Here is a 24,172-nt window from a genome sequence, read left to right on the forward strand (position 1 = left end):
GGGCCTTGGCACAGAGCGCAGCCTCAGCCGAGCGATGAAGATCTCCTGAAAGAGGGAAGGCAGCTGGGGTCGGCTTTTGGCAGCTTGTTCTGACCGGAGCTCGGCGTACCGGTTTGGGGGAAGTTAGGACGTAATCCACTTTTTCCCATGTGAAACACAAGCTAAAACAAGGCATGAAAAAAAAAAATAATAACCTGCTTTGACTCCTAACCCACCCACACACACACACACACACACACACACACACACAGCTCCGACTAGTACACAAACATGCAGACTTGTACAAAGGCAGAACTTTACAAAGTCATGCAGATGGAATGTTTTGATGTTTCTGTAGCCGAGTCAAATATGGCCGGACGTCTATTTTTATTAGATGGGGTTTACAGGGAACTACTGTAATTCAGTCTAGGCTGTCGTGACAGACTGGGAGTGAGCTCCTGGAAAAACTAAACCACATCAGTCGTTTGATGGGGAAAGAAAAAGCAAAGGGGCTTTACCAAGCTGAATAGAAAGGAATCAGTAAAAATCAGTAAAGGTGGTGTTTTCCTCAGATCTATTTTTAAAATTCTAGACGAGAACCCGTCCTTGTCTCCTAAAGAGGTAGCCTGATCCAAACCTAATCACACAAGACTTCAAAAAACTTCTCTAAATTTCCTTTGAGCACACTGGAAAGGGGATCCTGAGTACCGACACTTTTTTAGACAAGTTATGTTGATTCTTAAAGTTTGACAATTTGGAAACACGTTCATCGGCATCCTTGATGAGAGTATGGTGAGAAGATGCTACCTCTCTCATGTCAGTCTGTACGTTAAATATGACAGCAATTACCTTAGCTTAGCATAAAGACTGGAAAAGGGGAAACAGCGAGCCTGACTCTGTATAAAAGTGAAATTAAAAAACAAGTTGAGTTTTAGGTTTATTTGCTAGCAGCTAGACTACTTGTCTGACCACCTTTACTATACAAATTCAACTTGATGTATTCAGTGTTTGTACGAATTAAAGTAAGGTGTAACAAGTTTACTCGTGAGCTTTAGAGCTGCTCGTAGGTTTGTTACCTTTAAACAGAGCCAGGCTAGCTGTTTCCCCCTGTTTCCAGTCTTTATGCTAAGCTAAGCTAACCGGCTATCCGTCATCCTTCTCACATAGTCTTGGTAAGAAAATGAACTAGCATGCGTCCCAAAGTATGAAACAATTCCTTTGACACCATTTAAACTGAAATGATTTACAATTTAACACTTTTTATTTACTTGATGATCTAAAGTTTGTACCGCCAAATCACAAAGTATTCTACTAAAGTTCACGTTAAATGATTATAATGGTTTTCCCTTTTAGAGAGCGTCATTGTTTCTCAAGCAGCTCAACAGAGGAATTGGATTTGAATACACAATATAATCATAAAGAATGATTGGATCGGCACCCGCTCTGTAAACTAGACTAATTTAAGATAAGAGATAATCATGGCGAATGTTCTACAAACACATTGATGTAAACTCAAGAACGACGGTGGCGAATGCTCATCCATGTTCTGGCAGTGTGTGGGAGACACTGTGACCGGACTCGTGCAGACACGAACGGCATCGCGCCACGTTGTTGCTGCAACCATGTCGAGATTTTAGGAAGTGGTCGCCGCCGTCGAGTTCGCGCTCACAGGTTCTCGTTGGGGTCGCATTGGCACTGGCTGTCGGTCGAAGGGTTCAGGAAGGGCAGCTCCTCGCCGCAGCCCTGCAGCTTCAGGACCCGACTACTCAGGTCCAGGCAGCACTGTGAGAGGAAACACATCGGGGAATGTAATTAGTGGTACATCGGTGGTTCAGGATAAAATAACTAAGAAGGTTGGGAACCATTGTGCTTCATGACCACACAGAGGTGACACGATGCGTCAGTGGACAGAAGTTTAATAAACAAAACAATAAATTATTTTTTCCCGTTCTACATCATCCTAAATTGCACATCCTTGGGTTTTGGAGTGTTGGACGAACATAACAAGCAATGTGAAGACGACACATCAGATACGAGCATCATCCTCATGTCTACATAGTTCTTAGATCAGTACACATCCAGTACATCTTTAAATCAGATGCAAACTGAGTATCGTTCAGCTAATATCAAGCTGTCAGCTCTCTCTAGATTGTTGTGTTTGCTACGGTAATAATTGTAAATGGTGTAAATGTTTGTTTTCTCGATTCTTCTTTGGCCAATTAAGTCATAAAGTTGTGAAACGTGCCCATCACATTTTCCTAAATCCACAAAATATTCAGTTTACTCACAGATATAACAAGTGTTTAACATGAGGATGACGTTTGTAGTATCTCTGAGTCTTTTACTACAAAGTAAAGTTGAGTTGTTTTTGCAGTCCTTGTGTTAATGATAGTAATCATATTTCATTTCTATATTGTTTATGGAAATTTGTAGCGCAAGCTCATCATGGAAATGTTCTTCTAACATTACAAAGTCCTTAAGGGCCAATTTACGAAACTAAGAAAGAAGAGCTCATGTGCGTTAATGCCCTCAAGTCTCTCGTTAACTTGATTTTAGGAGGATATTAACCAGATGCAGCTGATGTAATACTGAAGCTAGAGGGGCTCTCGGAGAGTTCAGACCTCCAGCAAGGCCATTAAGTGAAAAAGAATACGTGTATCCACCCCATGATTCTAATAAGCTCCCAAATGTATTGGGTTTTTCCTTGGTGTATGCTACACCCTTCCACCAAGTTTCATGAAAATCAGACCCGTAGTTTTTTTGTAATCCTGCCGACAAACCCAAACCGAGAACATAACGTCCTCCGTGGAGAGAGATCACTGCCTTCAGGTTGCCAGTTATGAGGTTTAAATTGCATTTTCAAATGTGCAATTTCAACAATTCCACCTCACAAGATGTCCTCAATTCGCTGTTATCTGGGTTTTACCTGCACAGTGGGGATCGAGCAGATAGATGGGCCACTAAAATACCACCACCAGCCTTTCCCCTTAGATAACACCACATACAGCACATCTCCTTTTAGGAATGGGTGCCTCCATCTTTCCCCCTGAAATGATATTTATTTCTCTTCTACAGTTTTCTTCTTTTTCTTTCCCTTTTTGCTTATTTTTAAAAGCAGTTTCAGGCAGCTGGTCCTTTTAAAAAACACACACAAAAAAAAGATAAGGCATTGAAAATATTAGCAAAGCAAATGAGGACCTTACTTTAAGTTCCAACAGAGTCTGAAGACCGAGGCACAGCTCACACGCCTCATCCTCTGAAAGTGGAAAAGGAGCGATAAGAGGAGAGAAACTGAATTTTATGAGCGCTTTACGATTCCCACTCATGAACACCCTCATTTGAACGTGCATACATTAGCCTGAATCCAGGTTAAATCCCCAACACAACTAAATAATTCATTCTTATGTTAACTAGTGCTGATTATTGTATCATTGTGAGGACGGGTTTTGAAGCAGCGAAGTGAGAGTTTAATGTCCGTGAGAGAGTCTGGCGCTGGGATTGAATTAGAGTCATCGTTCACTGAAGCGGAGGAATTAAGGAGTAGGTCCAGACAACAACTGCAGCATAAATAACTGTGTTTTTGTCTTGTTCTTCTATCTTTGTGAGGACCAGATAACAAGGGGAAGGTCAGGAGAAATCAAAGCAAGGACACAATATTTCAGTAATTTAAAGGTTTGGGGCTCTGGAAGTAAAATCTGACTTTGAAGGAATACTTTGACTTTTTGGGAAATACATTAATTTATGTTTCTGCTGAGAATTAGATGAGAAGTTTGATACCACTGTCACGTCCAAACAGTAAATATGAGACAACAGCCAGCAGCTGTTTAGCTTAGCTTAGCATTAAGATTAAGGGGAAACTGCTAGCCTGGCTCTACCTACCAACACCTCTAAAGCTCACAAATTAACACTTTATTTTAGATTTAATTTAATCTGTGTGAAAACACAAAGTGTGAAAATGATATATGATGTGTTAATTAGTGCTTAGCTTTAGTGTGCTGGTTGCTTTCCCCCTAAAAACTGGACTTTCTGTTAATGAAGTTTGGTTCTTGTTGGCAATGCTTCTTCTTTGTCTGTTCAGCCATGATGACAATTGCTGCTCATGATAATTATCTTTCCATTGTTCTTTTTCTGCAGCAGGGGATTTCCCCTGTGGAGAAAGCTAGCTGACACTCTCAGTACAGAAGATGTAAAAGCTTTTATACGACATTATTGTGCTGCATTGGCAATATAAATTGGAAAAGATCAGCAAAACAGACATTTATTTGCTTGAAAATATTGTTGATTTCTGCTTTAACATATTCTTCTCTACCCAGCTGTCCTTTTATTTCATGATTATTTCTGCCTGAGTGCTTTGAGAGGACAAGAAAGGATTTGCTGTCTGAATGTTAAGTACAGAGACGAGCTCATATCAAACTCAGAATCTCTTTTAACAGAATCTCTGCAGAGACGACGCAGCAGGTGAATTCATATTTCTCTGCTCCACTTCAGACTCCACCATGACCTTCACATTTGTGCTTTTGAATGAAATATCTTAACAGCTGTTGGATTGGTTTGCCGTGGCATTTGGTAGACATTTCTGTCCCCCTCAGGATGAAGTTTAATAACTATGGCTCTAGTTTTTGCGGTTTGTCTCGCATCGTTGGCGCTAGTTAGCTTTATCGGCCCCCGACGGTGCTTTGTTTCACAGATGTATCATAACAACGGCTTGTATATCCACAGTTCTTGGTCTGCCGGTTTCCCTTTTTGAATAGTAAATACAGACCACCGCCACCAGCTGGTATCGAGAGTTATTTCCTCTCAAGCGGGGGCAGAACGTACACGGTAGTTGGCCGACGGCTGTAGTCTTTGCGGTGTGTTCAAGTGCAACTTTTTGGCGAAGACACAGGCGACGTGAAGGCAACGCAACAATCAGCCTTTTTTTCGCCGCTAGCTCTTTGATGTTGCAAATACCTGCAAAACGTATGACTTTCCCGTCAGCCTACTTAGCAAATGTTAGAATGCCAACACGCTGACCTAAGGTGGTGAACATTGTAAACATTAAACCTGCTAAACACCAGTGTGTTTGTATTGGTAGCGTGTTAGCATGGTGACATTAACATTTACAGCCCCACAGAGCTGCTGCTTGTAGACTCTTGTTAACAAATCATTTAAATAGTTACATATGTATATATATAGTGTGATTACCTTTGACGAAGGCTGAACACTGGACCGTCTGTCTGCCCAGCTGCAGCTGCAGACCCATCACTGAGCTGCTCCCACCACATGGTGAACCGTCCTGAACGGGAACCAGTCTAATAACACACAGACGTAGTATTTCATTTCATTTCATACTCTAGCTGGCTCCCAGAAACAGATTTTTTCATTATGTGCCACTCTGAGCTTTCTATTAAAATGTCAATCAAAAGTTTGTGCTTTTGGGATTTTATTAACATTTTGGGGACGAACAGAACACCAATATTAGAACCCTTTACTTTACTTTGATTTAAGCTAATTTGACCTTAAGATGAGAACAAAATGTCACAAGCCAGTGCACAGACTCTGATCTAACGACTGAGCTTCATTTGGCATTTAAATATCTTTCCTCAAAGATGAAGGTGGTGTCTGGTCTTTAAATAAAAACCTGCCTTAAGAGCTTGTAATAGTCATGACTAAATCCCTCCTAAAAGCTTATATCTTTTAGCCAATTCTTTAAATGTTCCTTCTATTCTGATTCCTGTTATCTATAGAGCTTTTTATATTGATTTTACTTTTAAAGAAATTCAGCAAAAAACAGATTTTCCATCAATGTTTGGTATTTGCTTTTGGTGGATATTATTGTCAAAGCGCTTCATGCTTCTGTATTAAAAGACGGCAGGTACGCTGTACGTGTCGTGAGTGTGTTTGCGGTTAAGAGCAGGGATTTACTCACCCCAGCCTCTGGCAGCAGGAGCTGGAGATGTGGTTATGGTGGCTGCCGGTGTTGATGGATGCCTTGACTTCACTCTCGCAGCACTGCGGGGAAGACGGAGGGGGGATTGTTAGCGTCACAGTGTGATTTTTCCACTTCAGTTTGGCACCGCAGCACGCGAGGAAACAACCAGTCACACCAGCACATTAACACAACTCTGGGGAGCCTCTGAAACCCACTGATCTCTTCTTCTTTTTAACTAATCCATTCTGCTCCCACTACGCTTGTGAAACTGCCAAACTGAAAAACAAACTCCATGTCGACTGTTAATTAACTTTGCACCAACAAAACAAATCTCCCATTGGTGGAGTGTTTCCAAGCCAGCCCTTGTTTTTGTGGAAGGTTTGCTTCAAAGGTTTGGTTAAAATGTTATTTGGTGTTTGTAACTTGATATCTATTGATTCTGTGTTTGACTCTTAAATCACTATTTGTCCGTTAGATGCTGCAGGCGTTTGGTTCAACAGTTAATAATCAAGTTAAATATAAACTAACAAGGACATTCTGTGTCCACCAGTACGGATCAGAGATCAAGAGTTTTATTATTAGCTGATGTGTTAAGTTCATGTTGCTGACTCTGTGTCCCGAAAAGATGCCGATTGTTCAGTTTGTTGAGTGCACTTTGATTTTTCAGACTTAATGATCTCAAAAGCATCACCAGAGCATGAAATATTAACCAAGTGAGTCATATGTGCGTTTAACTCATTAGTCCAAGCAAACAGCTCCACGCTGACGCATGATTCATTTACAAATTATAAACACTGTATTTTTTATAATGTGATGAAATTAAATGATAAAATATGAAAGGAGTCGCTCGTGTTTACAAACCCGGAGAAAATATCCCACAAAGCTGCAGATCCTCTCAGCGCTGCGGAGCTTTTTAACATCTTTCAGCTCATTGTTTTTTATGCAAAAGAAAATAAGTGTATTTCCGCAATGTCTATCAGATTTTCCCATTATTCAAGCTGGAGTTTTACATTTGCAAACATCTTCTGCATCTCTCAGCCGCTCTGTTGCCTGCAGGGCACTTTCATGTCACAAGAGGAAAACCTACAGCGCAGCAGATTGTACCGGTTTATGGGAACTCTTTTTCTTTTTCTCTGCATCCTGTACACAAGCAGGAACATGTTCGTGGGTGAAGATTGACTAATGGTAGAATAAAGAATGTATTCAGAACATATGGTATAGCCCTGCATGCATGTGAGATAAGCAGAAAGCAGGCACCACCCCCGCACTGTTCACTGTGGATCACATGTGTAAATTAGATATTTTTCCACTTTGCAATGTCAGATATATGCAGCTACATTACTCTAGGGCCTTTCATTGCTTTCAGATAAACCGCAGTTCAAGACACAGTAACGTTCTTAGTATTTTAGTGTAGTTTTATTAAAGGTTAAAGTCCTCACAGGCAGAGCAGTCCAAATACTGGACTACTACTCCCCTACATTAATCCGTCAGCTGTCGGATTAAAGTTTTTCATACCCTTCCTGTGCAGTATTAGGACACAAGGACACATGTTTCTCCAAACTGAGGTGTCAAGTGTTCCTTTATTTAATTCTCCTACTTCTTCAAATCCTCACAAAGCTGATCAATTTGAGGTATTGTTCTCTCGGTGTTGCCAGTCTTTGGGATTCATTCACTTTCTGCTGTATAACTTCTTAAATTGTTAAATGTTTTGAGGTATTTATCACAAGTTGTTGGATGGTTAACATGTAGCACCTTTCAGCCTATTATTGTGTTTGTATATATATATATATATATATATATATATATATATATATATATATATGCATAACAATTAAAACATTGGCCATTCAAATATATGAATTAAAAACAATAAATACAATTCTACTTAAGTCATAAACAGTTGCCTTATATTAAGAGATTTTATCACTGTGGTTTTTACTGTTCAGCACCTGATTCCTGACAATGTGTCTGTAAATCTTTCTCTCTCCATCATCAATCAATAACTTGTGCACTTGAGCCGAGGATAATCCCCCCCCCCCTTGGAAATAGACATGGTCAGTTTCCATGAGCCTTGTTTTGATCCCTCGCTCTCTGTACAGACTGAACTGAGCCTCCTTTATCCTCGCTGGCTTATCAGCACGCCCACAAACCTGCTCTTTTGTCTCAGTCCCAGCGGTGCAGAAATCCTACAGTTTAAAAATAGCTGCCGAATGAGTAACGGAGGAACACTTTGCATTTAATAAGTTGATGATAAAACCGAGCAAAGCACAATGAGTAATAGGGGGGGAACGCTGAATCTACAAGAACAGTCTGAAGTGGACTACTAAAATAAAGCTGTGCTACATACTTTTAACATCAGAGAGAACAGCAGTTGTTTGATCAACGTATTGATTTCTTTCGAAGGATACAATTGGCTCCGTCCTTGGTGTCATTCCTTGCTGCAATTATTGCTAATCAGAATCCAAAATGTTAAAATATTAGCTCTTTAGCCCCTGGATGTAGGCTAAGTGTTACATATTGGCACTATATATCCAGTGTCTTATGTGAGCAAGTGGGGAGATCATGCGCGTGTGTGTCTGTCTGTCTGTCCACAGCTAAACTAGCCTACTACTGGACCCATCAGCCTCATATTTGTTGTGCTCATTTATGACTGTATGCTCAATGACCTCTTGTGGGTTTGGTGATTCACATTTTTTGGAATACATATTTATTGACTGTTATATAACGTCATTGACAGCTGACTCCTCACACCTCCTCTTAAGCGTATCCTCTTATCTGTCCATCAAGCAGCATTAAACAGCAGTTTTAAAATCTGTATATTGTATCGGAGCATGTTAAGAACGTAGATCTTTTAATATTAACTTTATTCTCTTTATAAACTCATATGTACCGGTTGCGTAATGTCCGTTATTCTATAATGGATGTCTGTTTTTGTTAATCCAAGCAGATAATTCATGTAAAACATCAATGTGTTTAAACATGAAGTATCCGCCGTCTCTGGTGACTCAATATGAAGAATCTGTTGAGGACTGACTGAAGCACCTCTCCGCATACATTAGTCTAAAACAACCCTTAATGACTAATGTGTCTCAGACAAATCGTGAGAGAAGACGGCAAATAAAAAGCATGAATGCTGAGTCACTGGATGCATAATGGTGCAATTTTCTTCTTTGTTGTGACGACAGCAGACACCCCGAAAGACCTGCACATGTGATGTACTCGCAGTGTTGAAGGTTAATGTATGCCTCTCTGTGGATAGACTGATGAATAGTTGCAGTCACATTTATTTTTTGCAACCTGGACAGATTTTCAATGTCACGGCTGAATTTGAAAATGGAGATGAGATATGATATTTCAGAACGAGACTTCTTTTTTGTTTGTTTCTGTTGGGTTCTTTCCATAATGTCAGACACTTGTAATAATCTGAGCCTGTCAGTGGCAACAACAAGATCTTTTAGTGGGCGTACATTGACGGTGAGAAGTTGCCCCAAACGTTTACATTACAGCCCGTTTAGCGACTGCAGCGTTCTCCTTCAATACTGGACCAACTTAAAACACTGCGTCCTCATTAGTGTGTTATAAACTTGACGTGGAGTTTGAGATGAAAGCCTAATTGAGCTGCATTATGGGAAATGTGGGATTAAGTGCTTGTTCCCAAACTAGGGATTTAGAGTCAGTACTTCTCAGCCACTGCTGCTAAAGTTTGACCATTGTTTTTAAATATGTTTCGTTATATAAGAGAAATCCTTGAATGCCCGTTGTCTTAACCTTTATCCTAAGTAAAAAGTATTTTTGCCTTTATTGATGTAGCTGAGAGGTAATAAGTGAGGAGTGATGTGTCAGCTTCGTCATGCATCGATTCCTTTGCTCATTAGTGTGCAATGTCCTCAACCACTGATGTGTACATATTGCTCTGCTGTCATCTTTACTGGAATTGCTAATTCAACGTAAAACCAAGCCAACCCTGATTCCGTTGTTATTAAAAAGGATTTAGCAAGCAACAGTAAGTTAAAAGCAGAGGTTTGTGGCCATAAATTAAGCTTTATGTGGGACTGTCACTGCATCAGTACTAGTGGGCTTAAGCGAGAGGGCTGCACACATTTTAATGTCAATTTACACATTTTTTTCCCGTTTTTTGTCCTGAGATCCACACAGTTGGACTCTCAGTCAACATGACTCAGCACTCTATTGTTCTGCTCCATCCAGACAACCACTGGATCCTGCCAAGCTTTTCATGGTTTGTAAAGGGAGAATAAACAAAGAGTGGGCTTTAAGGGATGAATCATGGGAGCAGAATGTTGCTGTCTTTGTATCGCCTCTTGTTTACCTTGCATTGAACAACCAGAGCTGTGAGGAGGGTCGAGCTCTTCTCCGCCATCTGTCTGGCTCCGGCTTCGCTGCTGTCGTCTTCCTCGTCCGACCGTAGGCTCCTCTCGCTTTCCTCCAGAGACTCCCTCTCCTCGGTGGAGTCGTCGGCGGTGCTCTCGCTCCTCTCCTCGGCGTCGGCGGCTCCGTCCTTGTAGTCGGCCAGCGGGGAGCGAATCCTGCCGTTGGCGTCCCGGGCCTCCCCCCGCAGCCGCGTGATGTTTCCCTCCATTAGGCGGCGCTGGACGATGCTGTGAGGTTGCTAGAGGGGGAGACACAAGAGAAAATGGTAGATGGAAGGATTTTTTAGCAACAAGTGGAAATGGAATATGAGTCCAGTTTTACAACAAAACAGATCTGAACAATCCATGTTTTTATGATGGCTGGTACTGATGTTTATAGAAATTCCTTGAGGATGCTTGAGCAAAAAATTCTAAAGAATTGAAGGTTACAGGTTCTCAAATGTGAGACTTTGCTGCATTTCTTCACGTTACTGTAAATCGAATATCTTTGGGTATTGAACTGTTGGTCGGACAAAACAAGACATTTAAAGACGTCACCTTGGAGTCTGAGGAACTGGGATGGATAGTTTTCACTTTGTTCTGATGTTATAGACCGAAGGATTAACCGATCAACAAAATAATCAGCAGATGAATCAATAATACAGATAATTAGTAGCTGAGCCCTAGATATACGCTGAGTGAAAAGTCTAGACACTAAAAGTCACATCAAATCCAGGATAAAAGATGATCTGCATATTCAGAAACATGAGAAACTTGCTTCTCCAACCGTAATGATGAAGCTTATTTATGCACATTTGTGCAGGCTCAGATTAAATCAGTTCCCCTACAAACAGATGGTAGAATGAATCTAATCTGCATCATATACAAGGTGAACTACACTGACTACTGTTGTTTTTATGTCAAGAGAAATACTGGCTTCATTTGTTCATGAGGTCTGGAGTAGCGCTAATTGGAGCATTAATTCCTAGAAGATTTCTCTCTAACTGAGTACCTTCCTATTTCTCAGCACTGCCAGTTTCTAAGAAATGCAGCAACACTTAATGAAGTTAATAATTAAGGTGTCGGACAAATAAAGGACTGGTTCCTGCTCTGCCTCCATTTCCAAAATCCTCTCTCCATTAATGGTAAATACATTTCCCTTACCACAGAAAGAGCTGTGAAAGAGATGCTTTGTGTGTATCAATTACTAGTAATACATTGTAATGCAAATTACTGATCAGTACCTTTTAAATGAATGATTCTTCCACGTGATTTTCACCCCCGATTACTGCATATGCATGCTATGCAGACTTCTGATTTATATATTATTCAAATTTGAGCTCTGGCATTGAGCGTAAATACAGCTTTCAGACTCCATAAACACACAAAAACATTGGTAACACTTAAGATTACGTCCTGCAACACGCAGCGTAATTCTTCCCAATTTATGAGAGTCCACCATCTTTGTTTGCTGGTGAAGTGAGTTAGTTCTTTCTGTCGGGGTTATATATATACAGTAGCTGTTGTCTGTAGTTTTGGCATTAGAGCTGCTCGCCACCAGGAATTCTCTTTGGATGATTCTTGCAGAAACACATTTTTAAGCCAAAAGCCATCACACTGTAGCAAGCAGAGACCATTTTAACTGTGGATGCTCAGGTGGGCTGAAGATTGAAGCCAGCGTAGCATCGGCTGTGTCATTTCAGATCATCCTCCTCCTCCTCCTCCTCCTCCTCCTCACAAAATAACACGCTGAGATTTAAATTGCTAACTTCAGCTTCAGCGGGGGAAAACAAATTGCCTTCCAAACTACCTGAAATACAGGTCACATTATCATGTCATGAAAGCCAATTACTACTACTTTCAGGTCATCAGTGTCAGCAGACATTGAACGATTTCTAGCATGGTTTTCTTTTTGCACCTAACAATGTTAGTGTGTTGATCTTATGATTATTGACAGATCTCCACAAACAACATGTGGCTGTTCTTTCTGGATCATATGAAAAAGTAAATCATATTTAAGCTGCCTGTTCCTCTATAATCACATCGCTGTTCGCCAGTTCAGACTTTCAGACAGCAAGCTTTGAAAAGAGCAGGTCACCCAACTCCAGCAGCGTCTCGGCATTAATGAAGCACAAGGCTTTTGTTTTGCTTTCGGGGTGTTTTTGAACGATAAAATCAACAGGATCTATAATTAGTGAGATAAGATAAGGTAGCACTGTTTTTATCCTGAGGGAAATTGTTGTGCAGCAGCTGCAGTGCAAGAATGCAAATATGGAATAAGCTCAAATAAAGCAAAACATGGACAATATGTAAACAATACATAAGAAATGACAGAAACAAAAATATAGACAAAACAAGACAGAAAAAACTAATTATAACACAGAAATACACACACAAAATAATCTAAATGTGGTTACATAGTAGTAATGGTATATGTTTATTTAATATTTATAACATATATTACTACATAATAATATGGAAATATATACATATATATGTCTATATTGTTATATTCCTATATTGTAATTTCTGCACAATTTTATGTCTTATGCATAGAAATAGAATATTTTATTTCTATGGTCTCATCTCTTTTCCTTTTTATACATTTTGCAGTATCATTGTTGCAGACAACATGAGTTTACTTTTCATTTCTGAAGTGAAGAGGACATTTTGAGAAGTCAGATTTCATGGAAACTCGTCCCCTGGACCAAAGTGTCGCAACAACTGGCTGAATAACCGCCTCACCAGCCAACATCAGCATCTGTAGAGCCATAAAGTCACCGTTGTGAGTATCTTGGTCGAATGCCAGTCTCAAAAAGGACTTCCCCATCTGTCGACCCGTTGTTCTCACTATGCTGTGTCTGTCAAACAGCCTTGAATTTCTACGACCTCCCTCCATCTCTTTCCTCTTTCCGCTATACGTTTACAGAAATTGGTTCACTTCACAAACGTCCAATTGTCAAAGACAAAGACAACCTTCTTTTGTCTGTGAGGGAACTCCATCCAGCAGCTGTGATTGTTTGGCTCTGACCCTTATGACCATATTATAAGTAGAGATAAAATAAGGATGGAAAAGATTCTCTCCCCTGGTTTTTTTCCACATTACTGGTCATTATTTAACGTTTCTGCTCTGATTAACATGCTCTGATTCTGCTGTCAAAGTATTCCTGACTAGAATTTAAATGAAGGACGATTTCATGGGTGGGCAAGCAGCAAGGAGAAGGAGAAATATGGAACAATAAAGAAGAAAAGGCATCGAGCCCCGAGAGCCCGAGGCGATGCAACCTTAACATGGCTGTGATAATGTCCTCTCATCCCTGGACATCTCTGAGGGTTGCCTGGCTTTAATACAACACCTCTACAGATCATGGAGAAGTCATTTTTGACTGTCTGCCAGGTCGAAGAGAACTGATTCATTTTGAAAAAAAATCAAATGCTGTCAATCCGCTCTCTTCCTGTCCAAGCTGGAAAACAACACTTCCATCTAGTGATCACCACCGAGTCCATTTAGCCCATTCCTTCCTCTCCGAGCTCCAGCTGTGGCCCAGCTCTTAAACCGGCAGTGAGGAGCCTCGTTACATCTCTCCTCATCACATCTCTCCTCTTTAGATCCCTCATCTTTAGATCCCTCATCTTTAGATCTCTCCTCTTTTTTCGTATTACCTTACCACACATCTCTTCTCTTCCCTCTCCCTCTCCTCGTATCACTTCTCATCTCCTCGTTTATCCTTTTCATTGCAATTATTGGAAATCAAAACACTATTTCTGCTTCCCACTGGTATTTATTCCCATAAAACCAACTCAAACCCCGGGCGTAACATAAAAACAATTTAAAAAGTAATCTTCTCTGCAGGAGCTCTTCACATTCAGCTCGTTGACACATGAACTAATCAAATTCAATCAGCAGCTCCTCTTTAGACTCGATTGTTTTTTTTATTGTCGTGTTCTCGACATCGGCCTCTTCCTCGTCCTCTCTGTGTGTTTGTTCTTTCCCACCTGACCACTCACTGGCAAAATCACACATTTATTAACAGTAATAACAGTAATTATCCTCTTATGCAAATTAGGGAAAAAACAGCTTATTAAAGAGGGAACAATGACAGATTAAGGTTTATATATATCTGCTAGTGCGTCAGCAAACGCGTGGAAAATATTGTTTTAAGGTAATTGATTATTAAGTCCGGTGGCATAGAGAAGCATGAGAAGGAGGGAAATTATGTCAAGACCTGACAGTTTGGAGAAGAAGGGGGAGGGAGAGTTTGCTCTCAAGAGACTTCAGGGAAGCAAAGATTGAATCTGATAGACACAATGAACACGATGTGATTTCATTTCAATGGTGGGCGTCTGTTTCGTTGCTTAGCTCAAACTGCTCTGGAGTCAGATCGAGATCAAATCACAACATCGAGCTGCTAGCAGTGTTGCCTCATAGCGATCTTTCACCTCACAGGCTGCAGTTTTGTCTGTTTTTTGATGGAGTGCAGAGGTTTTTGAACTGTAGGGCAGGAGAGAGGAAGTTGGAGACGTGAGGCAAAAACACTGTGAGAGAGTAAAATGGAGGCAATTAAGGTACTTTAAAACCTGTAGCGTCTAATTGCCGCAATTTACGCAATTTAAATCCGTGGGTACAATGGAAGCAGGAACTGCTTATAGCTAATTCTGAATAGAAATACGCCAGTACATTCAAACGTGCCTCACAAACACAATTCTCTTTGTTTACATCCCCCAAAGCATCATGGGAATTGTAGCTCCGAATTGATGATATCATGAGTAACAAAAAGCATCAATATTAACTTGTTCCATATTGCATTATCACTTCCCTCCTGACACATTGTTCCACTGGCTGCTTGTCAGCAGGTTGAGAATATGTGATTCGGCATCAATCGTGTGTCCTCATGGATTTCCTGTCATGAATTTAAATGGAGACAGCAGGCAGCGGCGTCCCATAAAGAGTTTATCTATAATACACGATGCAGCCTGCTGTGTGCGCTTCATTCGACAGTGAATTGTTTTATTGTTGAAGCATGCTGAGGTGAAATTGGCATCTCTGAGGTGTAATCTGTCTGTTCATTTTTCTCAGCATGCAGAGGGATTTTGGACGATATCATTTTGAATGTTTCACAGATGGCAACCAGTGTGGCAACCATCGTTTATCACGTTTAACAGATAATTAATGGCATTGATTTGATAACGAGGCCACCAGAGAGCTCCCTTCTCTTTGCTGAAACATCTTCTGTTGAGTTGTGAGTTCAGGATTAATCACTGTATGCATGTGACAAGCGGATATTGACAAATGTTGCTGGCTTTTCGTTGGAAAACACATGAAAAATGCTTTTTGTAAGATATCGCACAAACCGTTGTGTGAGGATACATTGAACCAGGATGATAGTGTGCGTGTGAAAAGCTCTGAGAGACACTGTGTTCCTCTGTGTCTGTTCATACGTGGTCTGTTGCTGATGCTGCTGATGTGCGCCCTGTGGTGACCCCTGAACACTAACCAGTCCAAACCAGTCCTCAAGACAACTGTTAATGTCTGACGCCAGCATCCTCCTCCTCCTCCTCCTCCTCCTCTCTGTCTCTCTTTCCAAGTTTCTTTTTCTCTGCATTTATCCCTCTGTGAGTCAGATTAGAGGCTCATTGCCATGTGGACTAATTATCTGAGTGCAACAGGCAGCTCTCTCTCTCTCTCTCTCTCGCTCTCTCTTTCTCTCTCTCTCTCTCTCTCTAATGCCCTCTTTCTCATTCTGATGGAGGTCCCCAGCGGCTGACTTCCTGTTGCACCGTCCAGGAGGCTCCAGCAGCTTCACATCTGCTGCCTCTCTGCCTCCCCCACTTCCTCCTGTTAAAACGGATGTGGTCACCAATTAGCGCTGCTATTTTTCAATTAGTTTTGGTCCCATTAGAAGGGGCATTTGCTATAACGCTGAATGATTAGTTCATTAATCTATTTCTATAATCAATAAATGGTTGATTCATTGCTCAGTGTCTATAAAACGTGTATTCTGATGTTTTTATCTTACTACATTCAGTTGATTAATTGATTAGTCCATCATGAAGCCTCCTTGTTTGTCATCACCTTTATTTTACCTTTCTGGATGATTTAAAGGATCAATACTAGAGGACGTATATATTCGTGAAGATGGTGATGAAAACAGAAAAGGCCCTTCTCTTCAGTTCAAAGCCCAGTCGCCAAGAAAACATGTTTGCATTGTAGGTGAAAGTGACTGATGTATAATGAGTTTAAAAAAACAGGAAAGTCCACTAAGGACAGGTGGGAGGCACCATCAAACGAACACAAGACCTCCACTCAGGAGACCGCTGTTTTGTTCGACTCTCTAATACATGTTCGTTAAAGCTACGGGCAGAAGTGGGTTAGCTTAGCTTAGCTTAGCACAACGACCGGCCTCTGTCTAAAGAAGAAAGAAATCCAGCTACATGTAGCTGACGAGACTAGTTTGGCAAGAAAGCAAAAAGGCGTATTTCCTAAAATGTCAAACTGTTCCTTTTTTTTATAGTAATATTAGTAACTATTTTGAGAGTCTTGATTTAACAAAATGGCGATTTTTGGAACAATAACTTCATAAATCATCCCAAAGAAGTGGTTAATCGATTACTGATTCAACAGAAACAACAATTTTGATAATCAACGATTTGTTTTAGTCATTTATCAAGCTTCAGAATGTTTTTCCCTGATCTTTTTCTATATTGAACATCTTTCGTTTGTACCAAACAAGCTATTTGAAGACATCATTTTAGAGTCATTGTCATTATTTTTATATATTTTATAGACTAAATGAATAGTTGATCATCAAAAATGTATCTATATCTAAAATAATCATTAGTTGCAGACTTAGTCAGCCATCTTTCTTCCAACACCACATCCAGATGTATTTTGTAAATGTGAATTATCATTATTTTCTGTGGATTTCCGGGAATTTTGGACTTTTCCCTTCAAATATATTAATTAAAAACACCAATATTACATTTGAATCCACTTTTGAGGGCGAGGTGTCATTAATCACTACCAACAAATGCACAAAAACACCTCTTCTTCTTCCTCTCTGTCTCGGTATCGTGGGTCCTCTCCTCTGTTGTTGGGGTTGTTTTGTCGTTTTAGTTTTCTCAGGTATTTTTAGCCCCCCGTCTTCCTACACAGCACTGAGGCAGCAGCTGAGGAAGTGTTGCCGCCCATCCACAGCTCCAGATGACACACAGAGAGACAGGTTTACCCTAACCTCTCTCCAGCCCACCTAATTGTCCCCGAGCTAATAATAAAGCCTGCACCCGATTTTAGCATTGTTTGTTTTGGAGGGAACAGGAAGAGGCAAACTCCCCAGAGCCCGGCGCTCACACCGAGTGACATTGTCGTGTTTGCTTTTCACTTTGAAGTGCTACTTTGCCTACTGGGGAAAATAAACAATCGAGTTTGTAAAGTGAATCTGGATGAAAATAAAAAGCTGCTCCAGGATGAGATGTACTGTACACCATCTGCTCGTATGAATTCAGGACGTTCTGAGAGGAGAGGAGATAGTACAACACCTCTTCACACTGGTTTATCTATATTTAAGAAATGGGTTTTTTGGAACATAATGGACAAAATGTTTAGTAAATCAGGACTTAAGTTGTATTTAATGCTCGTAAATGTAAGCCCAGTTCTGTAGCTTTTGATCATCCTCAGAAAGCACCTGGAGACTGCAATCTCTCGATTAGACAGGCTTTCACTCACACACACACACACACACACACACACACACACATACAGGCACACAGTTTTCCGACTCACTCATCTGTAAGAGAGCAACATGAGCAGCAAATGGACAACTGAGCTGCAGGGAGAAGAAGAAGAAAGAGACTTCAGTAGGTGTTTGCAGCACAATTAGACCAAAACGAGATTTTAAAGCTTCCGACAACCAATATGTCTTTACGCTTTGTTAACAATTTAAAAAACATACGTGTTGACAGCAGTGGCACTAAAAACTTCAGTATACAAATTAGCTGATTTAACTTCATGAAGGAATAGTTTTAGTATTTTGGGAAATACGCTTATTTGGTTTCTTGCAGACTACTGGGACATCTCAAAGGTAACCAGCAGCTGGTTAGTTTAGCTTAGCATAAAGACTGGAAACAAGGGGAAACAGCTAACTCTGTTCAAAGGAAGGGAAATCTGCCTGCCAGCACCTCTAAAGCTCACTAATTAACATGCTGTCTGTTTAATCTGTGGGTTTTAGAGGGATTAGTGGTAAATGAGAAAATGTTTGTGGGATTTTCGATTGTTTTGTTGTTGTTTGGAGTTTGTCATTTAGGTAATCTCAACCTTTGAAGCCAGCATTACGATTGACCTTTCATCAAGAGCAGCCTGCCAAATAATTTAATTAGTTTGAGTTTCACTGAAGAAGGATTTTATGACCTCAACAAGACAATGAATACTTAAAATGTTTGGTATTAAATCGGAAATAATATATTTTTTTAAACTGAATATATGTTGGAGGCTTCAACGTAGAAATGAAAGACATCCGATTGGGGTATTTTTTGACAGTCATCTTTCCTCTTTTACATTTATCTTCCTCATTTTGGCGCAGAGTAAATGTCGAGTGTGTACAGTAGAAAACCGTGAGATTACACAGCGGTTACACAACAACTCAGTCCATGCTGAGCTCAGGTGTTGATGTAAGGCTCTGATGTTTCCGACCCAATAACCCAAACACACACACAGATATACTCTCATTCCCTCCAGTTCACTCTTCTTACATTTCACACCCATGTACCAAAGCCCTACATTGTGTTGCGTAACACATCCCCAGTAAACCGTGCTTCCTCCATGACCCCCCATCTCCTGCCGTCTCTCTCCTTCCCCTCCATCGCTCTGCGTTAGAGCGGTGGATTTTGCCCTTTTCATGCTCACTGCTCCACTTACTTTGCAGCACAACATGGCCGGAGTGATGCTGCTGCTGCTGCTGCTGCTGAGAGTGAGAGGACCTCGGGCTAAACAGCAGCAAACCAAATTCACTCTTACATAACAGGCTCTGCTGCTGAATTACACACTGGACAGGCCAGCGAGCAGAAATTAAGAGGAAGCAAGACGAGGTTACAGCCAAAGTGTTTGTGTCTGGCACAGGAACCGAAAAGAATCCACCATCTTTGCTGATTCTGTGGCAGCACACCATTCTTTTGAATTCAAAGAATAGCTTTATTTTTGGTTTCTTGCAGAGAGTAAGATGAGTAGATTGATGCCACTCTCTGTCTTTAAATTTACATTCTCTCTAATGGCCATCAGGGGGCGACTCTTCTGATTCTTCGACAGTAATTCGATTTTAAAAAATACTATAATATAACTGGAAAATGGGAAAAATAACAGACTGATTTGTAGTCAAACGTCCTCCAGACAAACAAACGTATCCGCTTTATCCCGATGATCTCATTTTTGTCGGTGAGGGTTCGGCCACCTCAGAAACACATCATGCTTTCTTTTCATGTGGTGTCTATTCAGAGCCTGAAAGATGTCGCTGGCTGTCTGCAGAGGAGACACACAGAAGCGCTGTGTCTCCCAAGTTCCCAAAGTTAGAAATCATCATCTCATTAGATGACATGCACATCGCGCTGAGCTTTCCGTGGCCACAGCTGCCCCACAAATTGTGTTTTAGATAACTAGTGAGATGAGCTTCATTCCGTCTTCAATGAGAAGATAATTGGTATTATGATAAGAGAGTGTTCGGGGCCCTGCAGGTTGAGTCACAGGCTGCCAGTAGATGAGTTCAACATTACGCTCCTTGAATCTAATAGAGTTTTGGGGACTATTATCGTGTCTTGGATTATTTCTTTCCTTTTATCTTTAATAGTGTTTCGATGTGCAGTTTTGGTTTAATATGAAGCCAAAACATTATAACTTTTGGAACATCTTTTGTGTGCAGTTTCATTCTCCATTTAACTGCTTCTTTTAATGGACGGAATCTAATTAAGGCTGCAACTAACCTGTTATTCTCTTAATCAAACAATTTATCCTTTTTCCACCAATATTTGCACATATATGCAGTTTTTCTTTTAACCCTTTCTGGTGTGGCACTGGAAACAGGGTTAGTTAACAGTAAAATGTTTCAGTGTTTACTTCTTCTTTCACATCTGTTACTTATTCAGTCTCTCTTTCAAACTCAGAAACCAGAGTTTGTGATTGTTGGAACAGTGGAAAGACTAAAAACGACAGCTTTGAGTTTCATTTAGTTTCTGTCGTGTCCTTCGATGATCAGCAAAGTAACTTCACCGCTAAAGTTACTGCTGTCTGACTGGAGTCTGGTGGCTCTGAGGAGAGCGTATTAATTGTATGTTTTGTACGTTATTGAATTATAATATTTGTCCAATTCAACGCTGGTCACATGGCATCACACCAGAAAAGATTAGCATGTCCACCCGGTTGTCATGTGACCATCAATGCAGATTACTGCAGAGTCGTTTGTCCTGGGAATAAATGCTGATTGTAACATTTCCCAATAAAGACAAAAGCCAGATTTCAGTGCTAGTGGGCTTTTTTGTCCAGTGGGAAAAGAGCTTTAGAGTAATCCTCTGGGGACCATGAACATGTGTGCCAATTTTCAAGGCAATCCGTCCAAAAGTAAAGATATATTTTAGTCTGGATAAATGCCAATACCATGGCTGAAACGGAGAAATGATTAAACCTTTAAATAACATCGACTTATTATTGGCACACTTGCAGTTTTAAATGATAGGCTACCTCTGGAACACGGGGTCAATAAAGGAAGGAAGGAAGAGGGCGAAAACATATCTGTCATTAGATTACAACAACATGTGACTCAGTGAAGGAAGAGGAGGAGGAAGACGGTAGAATATTTTTTTTCTAGCAGCAAATGTTGGTATTAAAAGCTGGCAGGCGTACATGCATGTGATAATCACAGAGCACTGCTGGTGCTGCTTCACGGTGCCAGCGTGATTGTGCCGAGGCTCTTGGAGAGCTCTGGGGGATCTGGGAAGCCGCCATGAAACCAGAACTGTGTCAGAGGAGAGCTGGAGTAATAAATTGTTCAGATTATCACAGGGAGTTCCTCCAGAGTTTATATCAGCTTCAGTTTACGAGGCTTCTGGAGGAAGAGGAAGTGAAGAGGTCGGAGGTGTCTTTCATCCGTATACGTCAACCATAAAACACGTGCGTGTTCCTGAATGTATAACGACATCTTTCTGTCTGAGAGGCCTGCACTGTGCACTGTGCACTGTTACAGGCTTTGACTTGACATTTCCTTCCTCTTTGCAAAGTGCAAGACTCTGAATCTTTCATGACCCTTTCCACTTCCTTTTCTGCACTTGATGACTTACAGTAGATGAAGTAGTGAATTAGTGCAGGAAATGGTGGTCATACATAAGAGTCAAACAGCAGCCGTCTCCTCTAAAGCAAATTTTCGGCAGGATAGTCGATAATGAAAATAAGGGTTCAATGCGGCTCTCTCCACCGATAAAAAGGTTGTATAAAGCCTTTTGTGCTCCAGACGGAGGTGAGGGGAATCTGATGAATTACCTCAAGTGATGTCACTTGAGTCAGTGTTGGTTTGGTCTGAAGACTACAAGTTTGAAAATGTAAAAAAAATAATAAATCTGTTGTGTGGAGTTAGAAAGACTTGAGCTTAGACCTCTGCTCCTCATTTTTGCTCGATTAGCCGCTACTAGCATAACACACCTGACTGAACTGTTGGCAGTCAAGTTGCATTGTGGGTAATGTATGTGCCAGGTTTTAACAGGGAAGAAGAATGTATGAAATACATTTTGTAACCATGGCTTTGTATCCGCGTCTTTCAGAAGTAGCAACCGAGAAAAAAATAAAGCTTCAGAGCTTATTTTGCAGCTTTTTGTAAATATCTTTCTCGTTTTTTACTCACTTTTAACTTATGTACTGACAGTCCATCTAAATATGCAACACTTTACAATCAAATAAACACGTCTACCGTTTTCTAGATCCCAAATACAATGTAACCTTTAAGTTGTTAATGTCTGTAAGACAATATTATCACCCAGACCGTTTGTCCGGAGCGTGATCCATGAACCCCAAATTGCATGTGGTCAGTAAGGTCAGCTGGTTAAGTCAGCATCAATGTAGACTTGCTATTCCAACCCTTGCTGATTGGTTTGTGATGGACCCTCGACGTGAACGCCCAAATGGAGTAGAAGTGAGCAGGGAGAGGGTTTAGGGGCTGGATTGGAATTTGGCTGATATCTCTGGTTCTGCTCCATCGATCTATATATTTTTTAAACTCTCCATCATGAGTCAACATTGTCACAGGAGTGCAATGCTAAATGAGTGAAGGACTCTTCTTAAATATGACATGCACAGATACCATCACATTTTGACATCTACTTCCACTCTCACTCTAAGCACACATGCTCTCAAAATCACGTAAATCACGACCTGATCGCCTCAAGCGCTGGTTTAGATTCTCTAAAAGTCCACTCACCAAGTCCTTCGACGTGCCCAGTCTCTTGAGCCCGTCCAGGGGCAGGAGGTCAGCCGAGTCCTTGTGTGAGAACTGGGTGGCCTGCTTCAGACGCCTCTGCTGGTGCAGGATGGCTTTATCCCGGATGGCTAGATCGCCTTTCTTCGCCTCACTCATGGTCTCAGGACTCAGGTATTTTTTCTGGTGCTGAAGCACAGAAGCACTTGAGACTGTAACCTCTCTGCAGCAAGACAGCAAGAGACAGAGTGGTTGTCCGCGTGCAGAGGATGAGAAACCCCCAGACAGCTTCTTTTTCTCTTTTTTTTTAAGCTGTTCTTTTTAAGGCACAGAATAAACCTGCAGTTGTTGCCTCTTCCACCCTGTCTCTGCCCTCTCTGAAATGTCCTTCCCTCTGGGCTCGCTGTGCTGCCTCTTCCTCTCTGTGTGCGGTCCTCGGCATGTATTTGTCTCAGCAGCTTTAGGAGCTATTGTCCTGTCCTGGATGCTCCTCTGATGTAGACATGCATCTTCCTCACAGTGTCAAGATCTGTTCTGTCTGCTACAGAGGCTGTGGTGTAGGTGTGACTGAGAGTGTGTTATTTCCCCTCCCCTCAGTGCCGTCTGTCCTTGGATCGCTCTCTCTCTCTCTCTCGCTCTCTCTCTCCCCCCTCTCTGAGCCCTCCTCTTTCTGTCACACACTCTACAGACGCATGCTCACCTCCCAATACAGAGCACATTTTCTCACTTGGCTCTCAGCTAAATAAAAGACTGTATGCAGTATATAGAACATATACGCTCTGCTATAAAGCCACGGACATACTGTCATCTATGCAGCTACAATATAAAAGCAGATTCTGTGCACAGTTTGCAGTATTAGTCCCCTGAGCAGTGGAGGTGTGAGAGACATCTCTGTTGTGACCCCGCTCAGAGGATCAATCACTGATGGCCACGATTGATTTCATCTGTGCCTCCCGAGTGGCAGCCGTCGTGAGTTAGAGAAACCCAATTTTCAACCATCCATCCGTCTTTTCACACCAACAAAAGCTAAAAATATCAAATCCATCTGCGTTCGTGACCTCTGGACGATGACACATATTTGAAACGGCGATGATTCAGCCTACAGGTGGAGGGTTTCATGTGATACCATCAACTTTGATTTTACTGTTTCGTAGCATTTTAGGTGTTTTATTCTTTCAGCAAATGCACGTTGATGCTAAAATTGAAGACACTTTTTTTTAAATGTATGCTTCTTATTTGAAGGAGAGATTCCTTGTGAAGGAGAATCCTGCGGACATATTTATTTAGAAAGCTTGTGCTGCCCTCTGCTGGTCACCTCTTTTCTGCAATTTAAAGTGTTTTACAAATGATTGACAATAAGAAAACAAGACAGAAAAGGAGAGAAGGGGAAGAGACTTTATTATTATATTACTATAGTCTCAGATCCTCTCGAATTCTGTTCCAACGGCTCGGAGCTAAAAGCAACGTCACCA

At 41.1% G+C, this 24,172-nt stretch overlaps 1 protein-coding gene across 1 annotated transcript; it reads right to left on the minus strand.

Moving 5' to 3' along the window:
- Positions 1 to 1,276: 1,276 nt before the first annotated feature.
- Positions 1,277 to 23,158, minus strand: nrip2 (nuclear receptor interacting protein 2). The gene is made up of 6 exons (XM_076111914.1): positions 22,704 to 23,158; positions 10,218 to 10,517; positions 5,888 to 5,970; positions 5,164 to 5,270; positions 3,183 to 3,235; positions 1,277 to 1,761 (listed from the first exon to the last, which is right to left on the minus strand). Exons 1-6 carry the CDS (start codon positions 22,857 to 22,859, stop codon positions 1,645 to 1,647), a joined length of 816 nt encoding a protein of 271 aa, XP_075968029.1. The 5' UTR covers positions 22,860 to 23,158; the 3' UTR covers positions 1,277 to 1,644.
- Between the last annotated feature and the right edge of the window lie 1,014 nt (positions 23,159 to 24,172).

The sequence above is a fragment of the Anarhichas minor genome, unplaced genomic scaffold (assembly GCF_050575085.1).
Source record: "Anarhichas minor isolate MPS153535 unplaced genomic scaffold, ASM5057508v1 ptg000045l, whole genome shotgun sequence".
Classification (NCBI taxonomy): domain Eukaryota; kingdom Metazoa; phylum Chordata; class Actinopteri; order Perciformes; family Anarhichadidae; genus Anarhichas; species Anarhichas minor.

Excerpts from the sequence above, each read along its gene's own strand:
- nrip2 (XM_076111914.1), bottom strand. The coding sequence starts at position 22,859 with ATGAGTGAGGCGAAGAAAGGCGATCTAGCCATCCGGGATAAAGCCATC. Across the intron at positions 10,518-22,703 it reads TGGGCACGTCGAAGGACTTG|CAACCTCACAGCATCGTCCA; the intron begins GTGAGTGGACTT and ends CTCCCCCTCTAG. Across the intron at positions 1,762-3,182 it reads AGACTCTGTTGGAACTTAAA|TGCTGCCTGGACCTGAGTAG; the intron begins GTAAGGTCCTCA and ends TTCCTCTCACAG.